Source organism: Rhincodon typus, chromosome 12 (genome assembly GCF_021869965.1).
Source record: "Rhincodon typus isolate 14 chromosome 12, sRhiTyp1.1, whole genome shotgun sequence".
NCBI classification, from domain to species: domain Eukaryota; kingdom Metazoa; phylum Chordata; class Chondrichthyes; order Orectolobiformes; family Rhincodontidae; genus Rhincodon; species Rhincodon typus.
The window spans coordinates 59,753,731-59,774,491 of NC_063343.1; the positions used below are offsets into that span (position 1 = coordinate 59,753,731).

Genomic DNA, 20,761 nt, shown 5'->3' on the forward strand with positions numbered 1-20,761 from the left:
GAGGTTTCACACAAAGGGTGGTGTGCCTGGAACGTGTTGCCACAGGAGGTGGTGCAAGCAGACACAGCAGCAGTTTTCTGAAGCACCTGGACGAATACATGAATAGGAAAGGAACAGAGGGTTACAGATCCTGTAAGTGAAGACAGTTTTAGTATGGAAGGGCAAAAATGTGTCAGCGCAGGCTTGGAGGGCTGAAGGGCCCGTTCCTGTGCTGTATTATTCATCGTTCTAATTCAATTTAAATTTTCCTGCTTACCAATACAGACTTTGACCAGAGAGAATTGCATAATGTAAAGCTTGCTGTGTGTTTGACCGAAGAACAGCGTTGGAAGTCATGCAACCAAGAGGGAGCGAATGCATCTGGATGTTGGTATCACAGCTTGTTTAACTTAAAAACTTCTGAGGCACTACTGAGTGGGAGAGTTATAGTCTAACACTCAAAAACATAAATATATGAATTACCCATTCATTAATTTTGATTATCAGAAAATCATCATCCTGTTATCTACTGTTTGTTTAGTGCTTGATCTAGGACCATCAGATAATGAACAGATAATAATGGAGTCAAATTAATACTCTCATTCAACTATGTTTCTTAGCAAAGGTGGTTGCACATTTATTCATGATCTTTTGGCTGCTCTTTTCAGGATTTTAACTACTTCTCATCCAAATCATCAAGCCACTCTCTCTACTTTCCTTCCTATTGCCAAGTGAATCCACATATAGGGTCTTATTTGTATTCTATATAGGAAAGGATGAATTTATATAGCACCTTCCACCAGAATCAGATGTTTCAAAGAGTACAGCAGCCAATTATGCACTTTGGAATGCAGTCACTATTGCAATCTAGAAAATAGCAGCAAAGTTGCAGACTGCATTAGTCCATCAAACAACTATAGTAAAGACGACCAGATATTCTGCTTTTTATAAGGGCTACAGAGAGTCCAGGGCAGAGGGGATAACTCCCCTGTTCGTCTTCAAAACTGTACCAGGAAATCATTTATTTGCACCTCAGATGCGAGATAAGTGTCATCTAAACGATGGTATCTCTGGCACCACAAAACTCCCTCAGTCCTGCCTCCAGGAATCTGTTGCCCAACAATGTTTATCCGGATTGTTGGAGTGCATGCAGTGAAAGGAACAAATGCGAAAGTTGGGAGTTCCTTCACTGCCTTACCGCTTTGTTGAGTTCCTGGTCCAATTCTTGCAGTCTAGTGGAAGACCCTTCCAGTTGCTGGAGTTCCAGCTTAACATTTTTCAGCTCATCCTGTCTCTTTCTCTGAATGCCTGACTTAAGTTCGATTGTTCGCTCCAGTCCTGTCTTCGTATCCCTGATCTCATCAATCTGCCGCTGCTTGGCTGCTTCTTTCTCCGCGAATTCTCTCTGTTAAAAACAAGCAATTCTTGAATGTTTGCAGTAATTCTTGTTGGGTGTATGAAGGCTGCAGATAACTCAGGAGCCAACTGCAGACTAATACCTTGCCACATCTATAATATGATATAGTCCTAACAGCTTTGAAAATCCTAATTAGGTCCACATATTCTCCCAAGGTAAACTTTATTTTACTATCTGGCTCAAAATTAGACCATAAGATAATAAATGCAGTTTGCACAATCTTAAAGCATTCCTATCCAATTCGTAGCTAACACATTATTTCTGAAATGCAGAAACATGGCTGTCAATATGTGCACATCAACACCCTTCAATATTAACACGATAATGAAGCAGATAATCTGTTTCAGTGATGTGTGTTGAAGAGTAAATAAGCTACAGGACTTTCAACTTCAATAAAAACCACGTAACGACTTTGTTTGTGGTTGTTCCAAAGTGAAACGATTCAAAGAAAAATTTAAGCTTTCAATCTGTATTTCCTTAGCTCACTATTGTCTACAAATGGAGGGGTGGGGGAGGTTGGGGGGTACTCAAATGCCTGACCACAACATAATACAGTTGATAAATTCAGTAAGGCTAGGGACCGAGGGACAAAAGTACATCCAGCAGCCAATCATAGCACAGGTTTGCTCAGCAGGATAGTTCACATTTTCACCAAACAGTCCATAACACCATAAGTGTAAACCGGATAACCGTCAGGCGAGCGAAATACTTTTGTTAGAAAAAAGAAAGTTCTCACCATGATTTGGCCGGCCGATTCCTTCTCACTGTGCAACCTAGCCGTGATTTGACAACGGAAACTATCAAACTGACGATCGCTGAACGGTGCTCTTTCGTAACCATCCAACTGAAGCTGCCTCGCGAGAGCGTGGACCAGAGAATCGCGTTTTTTGATGTTGTCCTGCTGGCGATCTGCCTGGAGCTGAAGTCGTCCTATATACAAAGAAAATGAAGTACAATCAAATGGATTCAAAACATCATTGACTTACAGGAGTAAAAATCATGCAACTCTTTGCGAGTCATTGCATTGATTGAGAAGTTAGTAATTGGCATTTTTTTTTTTAAAGCATCCGTAATAAAAATGAACAGCAATCATAACAACATTAGTCGTCAATTCTAGATTTCCTTCATCTGTCATCTCACATATGGAAGAGATGATGATCTAATGGTAATGTCACTTGACTAGTAATCCAGAGGCCTCAAGGCTAATGCTCTGGGGCCATGGGCTCAAACCCCACCACAGACTACTTTTCAATTCCACCAGCTGCTGAGCATGTATTTTTAAAAAATTATTTGTTCGTGGGATGTAGATGCTGCCAAGTTTTGCACTTAAAAGGCACAATAAAACCATCATCAATTGCCATTAAAAAAATCTAGTTTATCAATGCCCTTCAGGGAAGAAATCTACTGTCTTTAACTGGTCAGGCCTACGTGGTGACTCCAGACCTACTATAATGTGACTGACTCCCAACTTCTCTCTGAAATGGCCTGTCAAGCCCCTTCAGTTTAAGGGCAAATAGGGATGGGCAACAAACTTTACCTCCAATAGCTGCATCTCAGGAAAGAACAAATGAAAGAAACAGGCAATACATCAACTAATGACCATTCTACATGCATGGACATGATTACAGGTAATTACTGGTTTGATTTAGACAGTGCTGTACTTTTATGGAAGAGCTGCGGGAGGGAAGATTTGTCGATTGTCTTGTTTTCCAATCGAGGCCCTCAGCAATACATGCAGGCAGAGTTCCTTTTATAATCAAGGACTTGTGCATTCCACATCAGGGAACACAGAGGAATAGTCTGCAATTCACTAATGGGCTTATGTCAATGCTGCAAAAGTGAAACATTACAAAGTGCAAAAGATAATTAAACATTGATTCCAAACTAACTAATGGAGGTAATCAATCCAGAATAAGTTTAATGTAGAAGCTGTAAAATCGAGGCATTATGCGCACACTGTGAAAGTGAAAATGACTTTTCTAGTACCCTGTTCAACCAGCATCTCTGACTTTTGTCGGTTGAGTTTCTGGCATCTCTGGTTTACCCGATCAAGCTCACGCTGACGATCAGTCAGTAGTCTCTCTTTTTCAATCACTGTTCTCTGGTGATTGAGGTACTTGTCCCGAAGCTGCTCATCAGTCCCCTGGAAAAGCTGAAATTCAAGGCAGATGTAATAGATCATTGATAAATGTGAGAATTCCTCTACGGCTAGAGGAGTAATACAACTCCACTGTGAAAAAACTCTGGTTCCATCATTTAAGAGCATGAAATATCCATAAAGTTAGTAAGACAACGGAGTGTGCCTGTTTAGTTTATTTTAGATTTTATTGACACATGTGCTAAGTACAGAAGTACATGAGTACTGTGAAAAGTGTATGTCGCCACACATGGTGCCATCTTAGGTACAAAGTAGCAAGAGAAATAAGAATTAAAAATTTAAGCATTACTTCGTAGAATAGTTGAAAAATAAAAGAAAGATTTTACATTCAAGTTTTTTGTAGTTTAAACTGGAAAAATAAAGGAATAAGTTAGAAGTTTAACAGTTTTGATGAGTCCTCTGATCAGGTTTAGGGCTGCCGAGAGACCAAAGGGGGAAGAAAAAAAAGGGAAGAAAAGGAAACAGAAGGAGTGGAGGAGCTCCAGTTGGAATGTCCGACTCTACTGCCATCTTGTGTACGCATCCACACAAACCAAATGTACAAAGGACGTTGCACAGGATATTGAACACAGTTCAGAGCTCCTCTGTTGTTCTGAAGAGTCAGTTAGTTGAGGGAAAATCATGAAGGCATACAGGGAGCAAAAACTGACTAAAAGTTTACAGGTTTCAAAAGAACCAGCATAGAATGATAGAGTGAATGGCCTCCTTCACTCAAGATTCTATGATTTGCAAATTCCATCCTTTGAGTGAGATACATGAGACACCGTCAGATCTCCTGACTCTGCAAAGCTTCGATGACACCATGAAAATAGGAAACCCTACGTAAAATGTACAAACGTACGATAGCGGACAAACAAATCACAAATGTGTCACAAGGATCACATATAACCAGGAAGTCCCAGATTAAATCAATGCTTCAGAAGGGTACTAGAATTAGTGCCCAGTCGTTCTATCACATACATTTGATTCACACACCTAAGCTTGAAGATTCAGTTACTTCTATTTGATTGGATCCATTAAATGCAATGTTATTCAAACAAGATAATGCATTTTACAAAATTCCCACAGTTAGTCTTTAATTTCCAAACTTGCTACATCCTGAGTCAGTATTCCTAGCAGGAGTGGCCTCTGCAGTGGAACTATTTGAATTAAAATTCCTTATTAGTGCAGAATATTTGTTTCCTTCACAGTAAACAATTTCAGTCATCTAATATGGATTGCTCTCAACTGGAATCCATGTTTTGACACCCCAGACTTATGGATCCTAAACTATCTTACAATACTGATTCCTCAAAGCTACATTTATCCTGCATCAGGGCAAGATACTTGTGGATAAATATTAAAGAGAGAAAACACTAATTGACAGCTCCAATGATTCGAGATAGCTACATTAAGTACTGCACAATGTCGATAACAAAAACCATTCAGCCCAAAAAGCTGCAAAGTAACCTTGCTACATGGACTGCAGTGGCTTAAGGAAGCAGTTTACTTCTGTTTTAAGGGTAATTACATAAGGACACCAAACACCCTGGTTTTGAGGGATATCACAGAATCATTCAATTCTACAGTGTAGAAAGAGGCCATTCAGCCCATTGTTTCAGCACCAACCCTCTGAAAACCATCCCGCACAGTCCCACCCCCTACCCTAACCCCATAACCCCACATTCACCATGGCCAATCCACCGAGCTTGCACATCTCTGGACACTATGGGGCAATTTAGCATGGCAAAAGCACATAACCTACACAACTTTGGACTGTGGAAGGAAAGCAGAACACGCACAGACACAGCTGGGGGAGGGTGGGGTGTGGTTCGGAGGGTGTGCAAACTCCACACAGTCACCAAAGGCTAGAATCGAATCCGGCTTCCTGGCGCTGCAAGGCAGCAATTCTAACCGCTGGGCCACCATATTCTCAAGAATTAATTGTTAAAAAGCCGATTTCTGCTCATTTTTACCCATTAGCAGCACGACTCTTTGATGTTTTCATTCCTCAATGCTACCTAGCTTCTCCTTAAATGCATCTATGCAAGTCACTTCAACTATACCTGTTGATATATAGCAAGAGTGATGAAGTCTATCATCAGTCAATGGCTCTTCAAAATTTATTCTAATTTAATTTCATAGTCTCTGCTTAAGTAAAAGACCATCTTACTGCAGCAAACAGGCCTATTCCCGGTTTCTCCTTGATATTCATGCCAGTAATCTTGAGTCTGCAGGTTAAAAATATTCAACAGTGGGAGAGGCACCACCATGAACAATTGGCTGGGACTGTTGTCCCCTGGAGCACAGGAGGGTGAGGGGTGATCTTATAAATGTTTATAAAATCATGAGGGGCACAGATACAGTGAATAGCCAAGGTCTTTTCTCTAGGTTGGGAGAGTTCAAAACTAGGGGGCATATTTTTAAGGCGAGAGGGGAAAGATTTAAAAGGGATCTGAGGGAGAACATTTTCACACAGAAGGTGGCTAAATATGTGGAATGAACTGCCAGATGTAGTCATAGATGCAGACATTTGGATAGGTACATGAGAAGGAAAGGTTTAGAAGGACATGGGCCAATCACAGGCAAGCGGGGCTAGTTTAGTTTAGGAAACCTGGTCAGCATGGACAAGTTGGACCAAAGGGTCTGTTTTCACCAGGAAACATTATCACGTGTTGTACATTTAACCACTTCACAATGGTGTGAGTGGGGGTTGGGAGGGTGAGGCTAACGGACATCTTCAAAAAGTGAAGCGAAGTAGTCCTTTCTCAATCAATCAAAAAAAGCAATGCTGCTAATTGCTTCATTTCTTCCATGTAATCAGATCTTTTAACCAAAGATATCGATCTAACCTTATGTAACTTAACCCAGTATCAACCTAGATATGAACTAGGTATTTCAACCACAAATATAACACTTAGCATGGCAATTATTTTACAACTGTCTTGTGTTTCTATCCAGATGAATAATACCCTTCTCCTTTTACACACAACAGTGCTGATTAAGTAAAAACTATTAAAAATGCAATTATTTCACACCAGATATAGATCAAACTAAATTTTTCACATCATGTAACAGTACTATTCCTGTTCAAGGAAACAGCATGACCATTGGTTGCAAGCACCTCAATAAAATTTCATGCATTCAATCTTGTAAGAAATGCAAATGCTGACATGGCCCAATAAGCACCACATGTTCCCCTTTAGATATCAGGTGTACGTAGAGAAAGTCCCATTACATGTACATCATTTATTATATATACTATTAATCTACCTATACTTCAGATTGTGTGTTACGCATTAAACAACCAATTCAACTTCCTCCCAGTAAACACAAGCTATAAAATAAACTTTGACACTTGCAACTGGCTGGTTTTATTCTAACTTTGTGCATTTATGGATACAACAAACATTTTTAAGCCACTTTATTTCTGATAAGCAGAGACCATGTTGTACTTTGTCGAACACTGGTGGTTAAAATTGCAAAAGGACTCCAGAGTAAAGGAGGCTTTTCTTAATAAATCACAGCGCCTTTGGCAAAGAAAACAAGGCTCCAAGAATCTGTTGAATTTCCAAACAAAAATTTTATTTTCCCCTCTTTAGTCAGGTTTATCTTTATTGAATTGGTCAGTATAGAACCAATCAGGTTCATAGGTGTTCAAGTTTTTTTTTTGAGGGTGACATTTGCCTGTTGAGGGCAGCCTCCCTCCCATTTCTTTCTTGCTTGTTTTTCAAAGGCCAATCACAAGGTTCTTCAAAATCCAGTCAAGAGGACAGCAAAGTACCACTGCCTGACATTTCCTGCACCTCCTTGTTGCTTCAGACCTCCTTCATAAGCCAGCTTGCAATCCTAGCAGCATCAGCTAACAGGTTCTGGGTTCAGCTAGCAGTCTTTGCCAGCCCCATCTTAAATCAGAAATAGGTGGTAACTGAGCTTCATACCGATCCAACTGACTCATATGTCTTAGCGCCCAGTGGGCAGCACACTTCTGGAAAACATGTTTCGGAAATATCGGGGTTAGGAGCACAACATTTGGAGAGGGTCCATTGTGCTTTAACGGCACCATCCACACATCTGTTTCTCATTGTCTGGTCTCCAAAACACAACACCCCCATCACCCAGGCTGCTTGATCCCTTCCTACCCTATAAAAGGCCCCACATATTTGGCTCAGATATCCATCTACTCTCCTTGCTCAATCTGCTTGCAGTCCCAGTGGCTACCACCGCTCAGCTGTGGCACTGTTGGGACTACACAAGCTTGAGCTGGCAACCAATCAGATTGGCTGGTAGCTCTCAGGGGTGGGACATCCTCCCACTGATTGGCAGACAAAACCATCTCCTCCCTCCCCACATCACACCATGCAGAACAAGCTCAGGAACGGGTTGAATTCAAACGTACTTTGGATGACTTTTTAAAAATGAAAGTAAATGGAATATCGGCACAGGCTTTTTAATAGAACAGGAACAAACCTGCTCTATTTTCTCTTCCAGTTCACGGTTGTCCTCCTCCATTTGCTTTTTCCTGCTTTCAAGAGCTTTGATGTCATTGTCAAGCTTCATCACTTTGCTCAGGTTCTGGTCAATTTGGGACAATCGCTCCTGCAAAAGCAAACAATCCAAATCACAACAAAGCAATTAAAACAACACCGCTACATGTCATGGCCAGCCAATAGACTAATTACTTTTAATCAACCTATTCGAACATGCAGCTCAGGAGGTTAATACTGCTGCCTCACAGTACTGGGGACCAGGGTTCGATTCCAGCCTTGGACGAATGTCTGTGTAGAGTTTGCACCTTCTCAATGTATCTATGTGGATTTCTGCTGGGTGCTCTGGTTTCCATCCACAGTTGAAAGGTGTGCAGGTTAGGCAGGTTGGCCACGCTAAATTGCCCTGTAGTGACCAGGGATGTGCAGCCTAGGAGGGTAGCCATGGTAAATGTGGGATTACGGGAATAGGGTGAGGGGGGTTAGGGATATGCCAATCAGAGGGTTGGTGCACACTCGATGGGCTGAATGGCCTCTATCTGCCTTGTAGTGATTCTATGTTTTCATAGAACTCAGACCCATTCCCCCACCCCTGATTTCCCCATGTCTAACACACCTAACCTAAACATCCCTGGGCACTATGGGCAATTTAGCCTGGCCAATCCACCTAGCCTGCACATCTTTGGACTGTGGGAGGAAACTGGAGCACCCGGAGGAAATCCACGCAGACACGGGCAGAACGTGCAAACTCCACACAGACAGTCACCCAAGGCTGGAATCAAATCTGGGTCTCTGGCGCTGTGAGGCAGCAGTACTAATCACTGAGCCACCGTTTTGACATACCTTTGAGGCAGGTGGGTCACGAACCTGGTCCTTCTGGTCCAGAGATATGGATATTACCTCTGTGCCATGAGCACCCTTGGCCAGTGGAATTACATATAAAATGGAGATCCCACAGGTACAGCACTACAGTGGTTACACTACTGGACTGGTAAATAAGAAAAAGAAGTAAGCAACATTTTCCCAAGAGTCCAGTCTTCCCATTGGTAACGTTCTGACTGACCTTCTACCCAATTCTACTTGCCAACCTTATCCTTAAATCCAAGAAATCCAATTCCAAGAAATACAGCAATCCTACCCTAATATGATCAACAACCAAAAACCCCCAGCTCTCTGCAATAAAGAATTCTAAAGCAGCATAATCCTATGGGTGAAGAAATTTCTCCTCACCCCACTCCTAAATGTTAACAGCATGTTAATTTTATTGTGAAAGGACATACTAGTAATTAAACACCTTGAACACATAAAAAGGGAGACTTCCTTCAGCTGTTGCATGTATTGGTTTGCAGTATGAAGAGACTTCTGCATCACTGGGAGTGTTGGCTCGACAGCAGACTGACCTTTGTTGTGAAGTAACACGAGAAGAATTCAGTAATACTCAATAATTATGAACCCTCACTAAATTTAAAGCTACAATAGACAAGGAAAGAATTAATTTCCTGGACACCACAATATTTAAATTTGTACTCAACAGGTGCAAGTTAGAAACAAGCCATTTTTTCAAAATAACTGACACATGCTTCTGCATACAAAAACTCAAGACCGTACACACTCCACCCAAAGTGAGATCAAAACTACTGTATTTCCACCACACACACAAAATAGTTGGAAGGTTTAAATCAGATGGTTACTTTCCTTTTTACTGCATCTTCAGCTGCAATCTCAATTTTAATTTTGACAAAAGCCTATGATGTCCATTTTAATAGCATCCGCTACATGTTTCCCCCATTATAGTTGCTCTTGAACATTTCCAACTTTAAAGTAAAGATTCCACATTACTTTGCAAGGAATTTATTAACCTTTTATTTATGAGGCTCCTGTCACCCTATACCTCCACTTTTCTCTCTTTTGTACTCATCCAGCTTCCCTCTAAAAGCATTTTAAACATTTTAGGAGTCTTGGGTTACTCTTGTACACTCAAGCAGCTGGCTAAAATGTTACTAATAGATACACTTTACAGCATTGATGGCTAAGTCTGCAATGCCCTACCACATACACAGCCATGAGGAGTAATGGTGGCACAGGACTTGATTTGGTGCTTTTGCCAAATTAACACTCAACCAAAGAAGCATCAAGTACATTATCACTGGTGTACTAATCTTCTCAATCAACCACGGTCAAAAGCCTGCTGAAAATCCTCTAGGCTCACAGAAGTGAAGGTTTGTGTTCAAATCTTTGCACTGGCTTTAGAAAGGAAACCAAGATAGTGTGATTATGTAATGAAGAATGAGCAAAAATTGAGCATTTGGCCCATCAAATTCCATCCAGTTAGTACAACAACTATAAAACATGGCATGAAGTATTTTGAACACCTTCAGTTTTCAATATCTCACAGAAGTTGGTGGTGAGTTTATTCTATGCTTTGTCATTTTCTTCGCTCAGGCAATGAAGACACTCATCAATAGCATAGAACATAGAACAGTACAGCACAGTACAGGCCCTTCCGCCTACGGTGTCGTGCCAAACTTCTACCCTAATCCTAAAGTCTATCTAACCTCCACCCCTACCTTATAGTATCATCCATATGCCTATCTAATAGCTGCTTAAATGCCCGTAATGAGGCCGACACCACTACCCTCTCCGGCAATGCATTCCACGCCTCTACCACTCTGAGTAAAGAACCTACCTCTGACGTTTCCCCGACATCTACCTCCACTCACTTTAAAACTACGCCCCCTCGTAATAGCTACCTCCACCCTTGTAGAAGGATTAATTATCCAGTGACCATTTGCATCACAGTGATAATTAGCCATGAATTATCAGAAACAAATACAAATGCAATCATTGCACACAGCATCTCCTTTGGCCATATTTTTAAACCAAAAGAGAGCTACTTTACATGTTTGTTGTTTTCAGTACAGATTCCAGTATCTGCAGTAATTTGCTCCTAGTTTACATGTCATAGCACCAAAATGAGTCAAGCTGATCCTACTCTTTTAAAATCAAAGTTTTAGGAGTGGAATGTGTTTTTTTCTCCCCCCCTACACTTCTGACAGCTAGTAACAGGTTTTAGTGTGCATTGGAGAAGGATAAATGCATCCAACTTCAATCAGCCCAAAATCTCAAAAAGGCATCTCTGCAGATGACGTTTGTAGTGTGAATAAAACTGTGAACTCATGGCAAGATGTCAGCAGTTTGAATATCACAGGGTTAGGGTACTCAGTAGCTACAGCCTGTACCACCTACAAGATGCAGGTTTTCACCAAAGACCCTGTAACTGCACCTTTCAAACCCACAACCGCCACTATCTAGAAAGACAAGGACAGCAGATATCAAGATACAGAGCACTGGAGAAACTCAGCAACTCTAGCAGCATCCGTGGAGGGAGAAAAAGAGTCAGTGCTTTGAATCTGACGTGTCCCCACTTCAGAACTGAGGGGGTGAGCTGGAAAATAGTGAATTTAACGTTGCTAGACAAAGAGGGAGGTGGAGTGAGTGGAACAGATTGTGAGCCTACAGGAATTTCAGCAGGCATTTGACAATGGTTAATTGAGAAGATTAGTGCACCAATCATAAGGTACTTCATGCTTCCTTGGCCGAGTATTAATTTGGCAGAAGCACCAAATCAAACCCATGACACAATGTTCCACATGGGCAAAAGACAAAAGGGAGTGCTAATGGTGATGAAGCAATGGTAGAGATAGAAAATGGATTTAGGCGAGGATATGAAAAATAGAAAATGCTGAGAGCCAAGACCACAAGACCCAAACAAGAAAGGGTGAAGGGCGGGGGCAGGGGCGGGGGCGTGTGTGAGAAAGTGCACACATTTGTGTCAGAGGGAGCAGGGAACAGAAGTACAAGAAAGATGTTACTTCACCTGGAAGGTATATTTGGGGCCCTGGAAAGATAGGAGGAAAGCGCTGAATTGACAAATGTTACATCTTCTTTGATCACATGGTAAGGGGTCATGGGTCAGAGAGTTCATGGCCTTGTCCACCATGGGGGAGGTTGGAGAATTCTCAGTGACAGAGACAGAGAAACCAGGAGAATGGAATGGAATCCAATGCTTGCAAGAAACAGGATTTGTGGAAGTGAGGTCAGTGTAACTGTTTGTGTACCATGGGCAGCAGCAACATGAGAACACCACTACCTCACATTCCCATCCAAGGCCATCACCGCTCTGGCTTGGAAATATATTGCCTTTCCTTCAGTATCACTGGGTCAAACTTCTGGACCTTCCTCATAACAGTACTGTGGATGCACCCACAACAAATAGACTGCAGCCACTGAGGAAGGCAGCTCACTACCACCTTCTTACGGGCAATAAATGCTAGCACAGCCCACATCCTGTGAATGCATTAGAAACACCTAGCGTGATAATACTCTGGCTTTAAGCAGTGTATTTTGTCCTTTTTTTTAAATGAAGTAATGTTGAGACAGAGGTGACAGGCAGTCTGCTCATGGCCAATAAAGTAAACAGAAAGGCCTTGGGTTTTTTTTTGTGAAAATGTTGCAAAAACAGAAGCAGCCTGAATGGGTAGGTCAAGCTCCCGTAGAACCAGGATGGCTAATATTTGCTTTCTGCAGTTGCTGGGGTTTTGAAATGGGATCTGGAAGCTCTTATTCCTCTCTTTCTTACAGCTAAAAGCTGGGGTTTTCTTCCTGCTGCTAGAATTGCATGTGAGACAATCTATTTTACTGATTTTGTCTTTGCCAAGGGTATGTTTATGGGATATTACTATATTGGAACAGTTAATTAGTAGTGCATACAGTTAAGCATTTTGATTGAGTTACAGTTAAGTCAATTCTTTTCTTTTATTTTTCATTTTGTCTGTATTTTAAATGTAGGATCAAAACACGCTTAGTTTTTATAAAGTCGAGTAGCCTGACCAATTGAATTCCATCAGGAACGCAATGCCTTACACTTACCTTTAAGATAAGAAAAAGTTAGGGTCTAGGCTCTCTGAATATAGTTTGATGGGGTTTGGTCTAGTCCATAATACTAGGAAATGAAACGGTACTGTGCTAATCACACTGCAGTAACCCATTTGCTACACTGAACCATTCAACTTTAATAATAATACCACTGAGTCTTGCAACACAAGCTCAAATAAATAATATGCAATTTTCAAAGATGCCTGAATGTAATTGTGTCCATTTGAGGCAAATTGGAAATTCAAATGCAGCTAATTATACATCTAATTAGCAAACAGAGAGCGAGTGATGGACACCATTCTTGCAAATGCAAATTCAATACATTCGTAGGAGGTATGTACAAGGATGTGAATATTGTTGTGCATTTGTTCAAAAATGGAAAGGTGAAAAGCAGTGTTCAAGCATGAGGTTGTAATCATGTTCGCCGAGCCGGTGAGTTTGATTGCAAACGTTCCGTCATCCTGCTAGGTAACGTCGTCAGTGTGCTTGCAGTGAAGCATCAGTGTTCTGTTCTGCTTGTTATTTTTATATGCCTTGGTTTGCTGGGGTGGTTGGTATTACTCACTACACACGGACGATGAGGGACACAAATTTGTCTGAGACAACACATCAATAATCGCACAAACCAAACAGAGACACACCAGGGAATTCCTCGAGGCCTGGTATTCCAACTGGAACTCCATCAACAAACACATTGAATTAGACCATGTGTATAAACCACTAAGAAACAAAACCCGGAAGTGATGCCAATCACCCCAGCAAACTGAGGCATATAAATAACAAGCAGGACAGAGCACCCACGCTTCACCAGAGGCGCACTGACGATGTTACCTAGCAGGGTGACAAAACATTTGCAAACAAACCCATCGCCTTGGTGAGCACGTCTACAATCTCAAAACACAACCCAAGCTCCAAATCTTCTCGAAAACTTTAAAGTCTTCAAGCATTTACTTGACCATTGAGAGTTCCTTATTTCCTTGGTTTCTGAATGGGATAACTATAAACATATGAAGGGCATTTCTTGTAAGTGTTCTGTGTATATCAAGATATTTTACTTTAAAACTAATGCAAATGTTACTGTAGCCACACACAATACTGACACACCAATCAATACCAACCACTGGACAACATTGTCAAAATGTGGGATTCTTCTCTTTAGCTGGAAAGTCACGACACTGCTGGTGACTCAGTACTTTCACCACAGCACGTGGTACTCCAACTCCAAACAATGTCATAAAATGGATTCTAACTGTCTTTGTGATTAAACCCTAAAAAAGGGAACATTCTCCTGCTGTCACTCAAGTTCCAGCTAATGCCTCCATCCAGTTGGGCCAAACCCAACAAAAGAAAGATAAAAGGCCTACAGAGAAACATGCCTCTCTGCCAAACTGGTCAAAGCCAGTGTTTATGCTCCTTACTATGGGGGAGGGAGATTGGCACTCAGAACCATTGGGATTAAGGGATCAGTATCACAGATGCTAAGCGGGAAACAGAACCAATATCAAACTGATAAACTGGCTCCAGAAACTGGTTCCAACCAGACAGCTGTAGCTGCATCAGCCCCCATCTACCAGACTGTAGGCAGTCAGTCAGTCAGCTCAGTTGGCTGGATAGCTGGTTTGTGATGCAGAGTGATGCTGACAACGTGGGTTCAATTCTCACACCAACTGAGGGTACCATGAAAGATTCTCCATCTCCACCTCTCTCTCCTTATCTGAGGTGCGGTGACCCTCAGGTTAAAACACCACCAGTCATCTCTCTGTCTCTATCTCGAATGAGAGTGAAGTGCTGTGGGTCCAGTAGGACAAAGATGACTTTAACTTCAGGCTACTGCAGCCCAGCCCTGTCACTGGGAGGTAACGTGATGCTGCTAAGTTTGAAGAATTTGGCCACACTTCAAAAAGGCCTGAAAAAAAAAATGAATATTGGAGTGCAGTGTAGCACACCAGCACTTTCAGATTACATCAAAACTCAACTGATGCTAAAATGTTGAATATTTTATAGCCTCTCCCCCGATAAACATCAAGCTTGTTGTACTTAACTTGCACACTTCCAACATGAAATAGTCTGATGGGTTTGTTTTCTGTGGGCCATTTGCATTTTACAGTTAAATTGATTTCAATCTCTTCAAAAGGTGTGAAGTTGTGGTGGGTGCAGTCTAAAGCAAGTTGGATGATCAAACTGCTTCAACATTGCGGCAATGGTTCATTTACACACAAAAGCATTCAGACACTGTAGCATTTTGAACATCACTGATACGGCCTGCTTTTAAGGTACCTTACAATCCTCCAAAGTGGGTCATTCATTAATGTTTCAGTTCTCGTTTGAAGGGGTGGGGGGGCAGCAGAAGCAGTAGCTGTCACTTTCTGTGATCCGAGATCAGTTGCAACCTGCTGCCAACATGAACCCCACATTAGGCCAAGTATCTAACTGAATCATCCCCGGGAGCTTTGTCTTCCCAAATGAAGGAAACTTTCACATGGATACCACGAACAACTTGCAGTATTCAATCTGAGTTCATACCACAAAGGAAGCTAGATGTGGAGCTGGAAAAGCACAGGTCAGGCAACATCCGAGGAGCAGGAAAGTCAACGTCTTGGGCCAAAACCCTCAGTAAGGCCTGAGAAGGAGGAGGGGAGCCCCAAAGTAAATGGGTGTGTGTGGGGGGGGGAAGGTTGGTGGAATAGTGATAGGTGGATCAGGTACGGGGTTTTTGTAATTGGTCAGTGGGAAGGGTGGAGCGGATTGGTGAGTAGGAAGATGGACAGGTCAGGGAGGCGAGGAGGAGGAAGGAGGGCTGTAGGTGAGATAAGGCTGGGGGTGGAGGGATTTGAAGCTGGTGAAGTCAATATTGAGGCCATTGCGCTGTAAGGTCTGAAGGTGAAATATCAGGTGTTGTTCCTCCAGTTTACGTTCAGCCTCAGTGGAGGCCAAGTTTGACAGTGGAGGAGGCCAAGATTGGACATGTCACCAGGAGAGTGGGAGGAGAATTAAAATAGATGGCAACTGAAAGGTCAAGTTGGTAAGTGCATGCAAAGTGCAGATGCTGTGCGAACCGGTCCTCGAGTCTGCATCTGGTCTCCTGATATAAAGGAGACCACATCGGGAGCAATGGATTGGATGAAGTACAGGTGAATCTTGGCCGGATTTGGAAGGATTGTTTGGGGCCTTGGACGGAGGTGAGAAGGGAGGTGTAGGGACAGGTGTTGCACCTTTTGTGGTTGCAGGGAAAGATACTGGGTACGGTGAAGTTGGTGAGGAATGTCGAGCTGATGAGGGAGTCACGGAATGAACGGTCCCTGTGGAAAGCGCACAGGGGTGGGGAAGGAAATATCTTTTTGGTGTTGGGGTCTGATTGTAGGTGACGGAAATGTCAGAGGATAATGCATTAGATTCGGAGGTTGGTGGGGTGATCATGACACAACCCATGCCCTCCACCTTTTCCAAAACTTTCAATTCCCCGGCCCCCAAAATCTCATCTTCACCATGGACATACAGTCCCTTTACACCTGTATCCCCCATATGGAGGGGGCCTAAAAGCCCTTCGCTTCTTTCTCTCCCATAGGCCCAATCAGTCCCCCTCTGCTAACACACACATTCGCTTGGCAGAACTGGTCCTCACCCTCAACAATTTTTCCTTTGATTCCTCCCGCTTCCTGCGAACTAAAGGGGTGACCACAGGCACCCGCATGGGCCTGAGCTATGCCTGGCCTCTTTACAGGATTCGTGGAACAGTCCTCCTTTCACAACTACACTGACACCACCCCCCACCTCTTTCTCCGCTACATTAACGACTGTGTTAGTGCTGCCTCGTGCTTCCATGAGGAGCTTCAGCAGTTCATGAACTTTGCCAACACCCTCCACCTTGCCCTCAAATTCACTGGGGGAACAACACCTGATATTTTGCCTCAGGAGCTCACAGCCCAATGGCCTCAATATTGACTTCACCAGCTTCAAAATCTCTCCACCCCCAGCCTTAACCCCTGTCCAGCCCTCTCCTCCTCCTCGCCTCCCTGACCTAACCTGTCCACCTTCCCACTGACCAATCACAATAACCCCCTATCTGCATCCACCTATGACCTACACTTCCCCCAGCCCTTATGTTTACTTCTGGGTTCCTCTCCTCCTCCCCAGTCCTGATGGAGGGTTTCAGCCCAAAACATGGACTTCCCTGCTCCTCAGACACGGTCTGACCTGCTGTGCTTTTCCAGCTTCATATCTACTGGCTCTGGCTTCCAGCAGCTGCAGTCCTTACTGTCTCCAAGCCACAAAGGAAGCTACCTGCTGCATCTCCAAATAGACATTGGAGCTGCCAGTTTTAGCAATCTGGTCAGCTGAGGGGCACGACGATGTTATTGCCCTCATGAAAATATACCGGCAACGTTCAACTTTCACCATTTTACCTTAACACCTGAGACTTTCATGGACGAAAAGTGGTGTTAAAAAGAACACAGCTGACCTAAAATGGCAGCTGTGGTCACCTGACAAGCTCAGACAACTGATATGGAATTTGCAACCAGTTGCCTCAGACTATTACTACCAGAAGCATCAAAACTCTGAGGTGTCAAGAAATTTGCAGTTTTTTTTCCCTCAAGCTTGCATCGTAACTGATCATGGGTTGAGATGAAAAGTTGCCTGTAAGTATTCAGCTTGAAATTAAACAATTGCATCAGAATCCAGGGAGGAGCAAGATATTAAAGGGAACCTTTAAACAAACACGGAGAAAAAGAAACATGAACCGATAACAGCAAGTATACTGAAAAAGCTCCTCCTTCTTACCATAAATCTCTCTCTCTCTCACACAGACACACAATCTCCCTCAAACTCACAAACTTATCTGTGAGAAGCAATTCGGAATGAGTCACTGAGAAATTCAGGACTTGCAGCTTCGCCATTATGAGAGAAACAAGACAGCAGCTCAATGTTTACACTCAGATGGTTTCATTATTGCGACTCAAAAGATCTTAAATCAAACTGTAAATGGAAGTGATCTTTACCTTCCTTGAATGTACCAGTTACCCAAAAACTTACCCCTTTCTTTCAGAGTTTGTCACCCATATAGGTGTGCGCTTTTGTGGGTAATAAAACTTGACTCTCTTTGACAATAAAATAATGTTAGAATTAACTGCTTCATTTTTGACCTGCCGCATAAGTAAGCTGAAATGAAGAAAAACTGAAAGAACTACGGATGCTGTGAATCAAAAACAAAAACAGAAGTACTGGAAAAGCTCAGCAGGCCTAGCAGCATCTGTGAAGAGAAATCAGACTTAACGTTTCGGGTCTGGTGACCCTTCCTCAGAACTGAGCTTTTCCAGCAATCTGTGTGTTTTTGAAGTTTAACTGAAGTGTGACAGCTAGATGCTTTGAAAAAGGGAAATACTTGTTGCAACTGACAGATAGGGGGTTAACAAGAGGCGAGCTGTAGTTTCCCCACCCCCTCCACCCCACCCCAACCACCAAAACCAACGGATGGGAGCAACAGGAACAGACGGTGGGCACATGTACATGCTGCTGGAACCCCTATTTCCAATTTTCCCACAGTCCTGTCAAAGGAATCCTACATACTATTGACTTTGAACTGGACCTAGCGTACTGCATGACAGTATTGCTGTTGGGTTCAGTATAATTTTATGGTTTGTATATACTCATCATTCTGCAGTATTCTTCATAAGAAACTGTAACTTCAAGGCTGGACTGAAAAGCAATTGGTTTAGCTTCACTGACATCAGTATCAGTTTGTCAATTGTTGTAATATGTGATAGTAATCATTCACATTGGAAAAGCAGCTACTATGTTCATGGCCCACATACTAACAAACTCAATATGGGTCAGTGCAGGAACACCAGTCTACAACATGCCCTATGCTTATGAAAGGTCTAACCTACGTCCCCTCAAGTTATTTTCCCCACTTCATGGATCTCCGAGGTCCGGGAGTGGCAGCCACGTCCAGACGTAAAAGCCAACACACAGGCCTTTGATTGGTGCGCACACAACCTCCACGCAACTGCCCAGCCTGGAGGAAACTTTGGATTTAACTACGTAGGGCTGGACTCTGTAGCCCATCGCTAATGGCCCATGGACAGAGTGACTTGCTAGGCAGGCTATTTCACACTACAAACCAGATTTCCTTCCCTAAACGACATTAAGTGAACCTGGTGGAGGCAAGACAAGAAACAAATGACATGACTGGAGTAGGTGGATTACTGTCAGAAAGAAAAGGAGCCAGAAAGAAAAGAAATGAAACATACAAAGAAATGGAAAGCAAAATCTGAGGCCTGAGTTTATAGTCTGAAACGGTCGAACTCTGTGTTGAGTCCAAAGATTATAAGGTGTCAAACAAAGATATGGGGCTGTTCCTGAAGCTTAAGCTGAGTTTCCTTTGAACAGTGCAATCTGTTCAAGGCAGAAATATCTGTGTGAGAGCAAGGTGATGAATTATAATGATAAGCCACTGTAAAGTTGGAGTCATTACCGTGGACTGAAAGTGGATGTTCCACACAGCGATCACCCAATCTGCGTTTGGTCTCCTCAACGTACACGGTACTGCAGATTGAGCAGTGAGTACAGCATGATTAAATTAAAACAAGTACACACAAGTTGCTGCTTCATTTGGAAGGAGTGTTTGAGACCTTGGGTGGTGAGCAGAGAGGAGGTAAATGTTACATTTTCATGGAAATTATTTCATGCAGTATTGTTTTATTCCCTCTGTTCTGCTTCAGGTATGTGAGCTCTGCTCGATACTGCTGGATTGACTATGACAGTTTCAGACAGACCTGCTATAATGTTTCCAGGGCTTTAACGTACCTGTAGCAGAATGGCAATGTAGTGGCTATACATTGATTCAACCTGGTTGTTCACAGTAAAAGTCTTAAGACAACCTCAACATGGTAACATTTTGATTGAAATATTCCTCATTCTTCTTAAAAGAATTATTTAAGATTGGAATACAGTTACAAGACTTCTCTGCAGCAGAGCATGGGACAAGAAGATAACCTTCCATTTATATCCAGGTATTTGTAAAGTAGTCCCATAAAGCATTTAAAATAAAAGATATTCACTAGGCAGACTGCCTCTGGCACAAAAACACAACAGGAAGAAAGGCTCAACCAAGGCTAACTAAAGGAATTAAGCATAATATCAGATCCAAATAGGAATCAAGTATGCAAAAAGACAAAGATTAGTCACATCAAATGCATCAGTCAGAAACAGGAGAACTGATGATAAGCATCTACTCTGGTTGTCTTCACAATAACTAGGGAAGACAAATCCTGTAATTCAAGATCACAATAAACTTCTTCACTTACCTGTCTTATTTTTACACAATAACATACACAAGTTAAACACTGTCACACATAAAGAGCATTACCTCCAAGGGGGCAATCTGATTTTCAATCACTTGGACATTCTGCTTTGAAGCAGCCAGCTGGGTTTCTTTATCTTCCAGCTGACGCTGAATTGTATGGGCTTTCTCTTTGTTCTGCTTCAGGTACTTGAGCTCTGCCTGATACTCCCGTACTGACTGTGACTGTTTCAAACGGACTTGCCGTAATGTTTCCAGGGCTTTAATGTATCTGTAGCAGAATGGCAACATAGTGGCTATAAAGTAATACAGCACAGAAACAGACTCGTCGGTCCAACCAGTCCATGACAAATATAATCCCAAACTAAATTTGTCCCACCTGCCTGCTCCTGGCCCATATCCCTCCAAACCTTTCCTATTCATATGTCCATCCAAATGTCTTTGAAACGTTGTAATTGTACCCGCATCCACCACTTCATCAGGAAGTTCATTCCACACGTGAACCA

At 42.5% G+C, this 20,761-nt stretch overlaps 1 protein-coding gene across 1 annotated transcript in view; it reads right to left on the minus strand.

Annotated features, from left to right (window-relative positions):
• Nucleotides 1–20,761, minus strand: part of rad50 (RAD50 homolog, double strand break repair protein) — a 115,348-nt gene that overhangs the window by 89,300 nt on the left and 5,287 nt on the right. Inside the window, exons 3-7 of the mRNA XM_048603696.1 lie at nucleotides 20,322–20,526; nucleotides 8,004–8,132; nucleotides 3,383–3,548; nucleotides 2,133–2,326; nucleotides 1,178–1,384 (exon numbers count right to left, since the gene is read on the minus strand). Of these exons, the coding sequence (XP_048459653.1) occupies nucleotides 1,178–1,384; nucleotides 2,133–2,326; nucleotides 3,383–3,548; nucleotides 8,004–8,132; nucleotides 20,322–20,526 (901 nt within the window). The remainder of the gene's footprint in view (nucleotides 1–1,177; nucleotides 1,385–2,132; nucleotides 2,327–3,382; nucleotides 3,549–8,003; nucleotides 8,133–20,321; nucleotides 20,527–20,761) is intronic.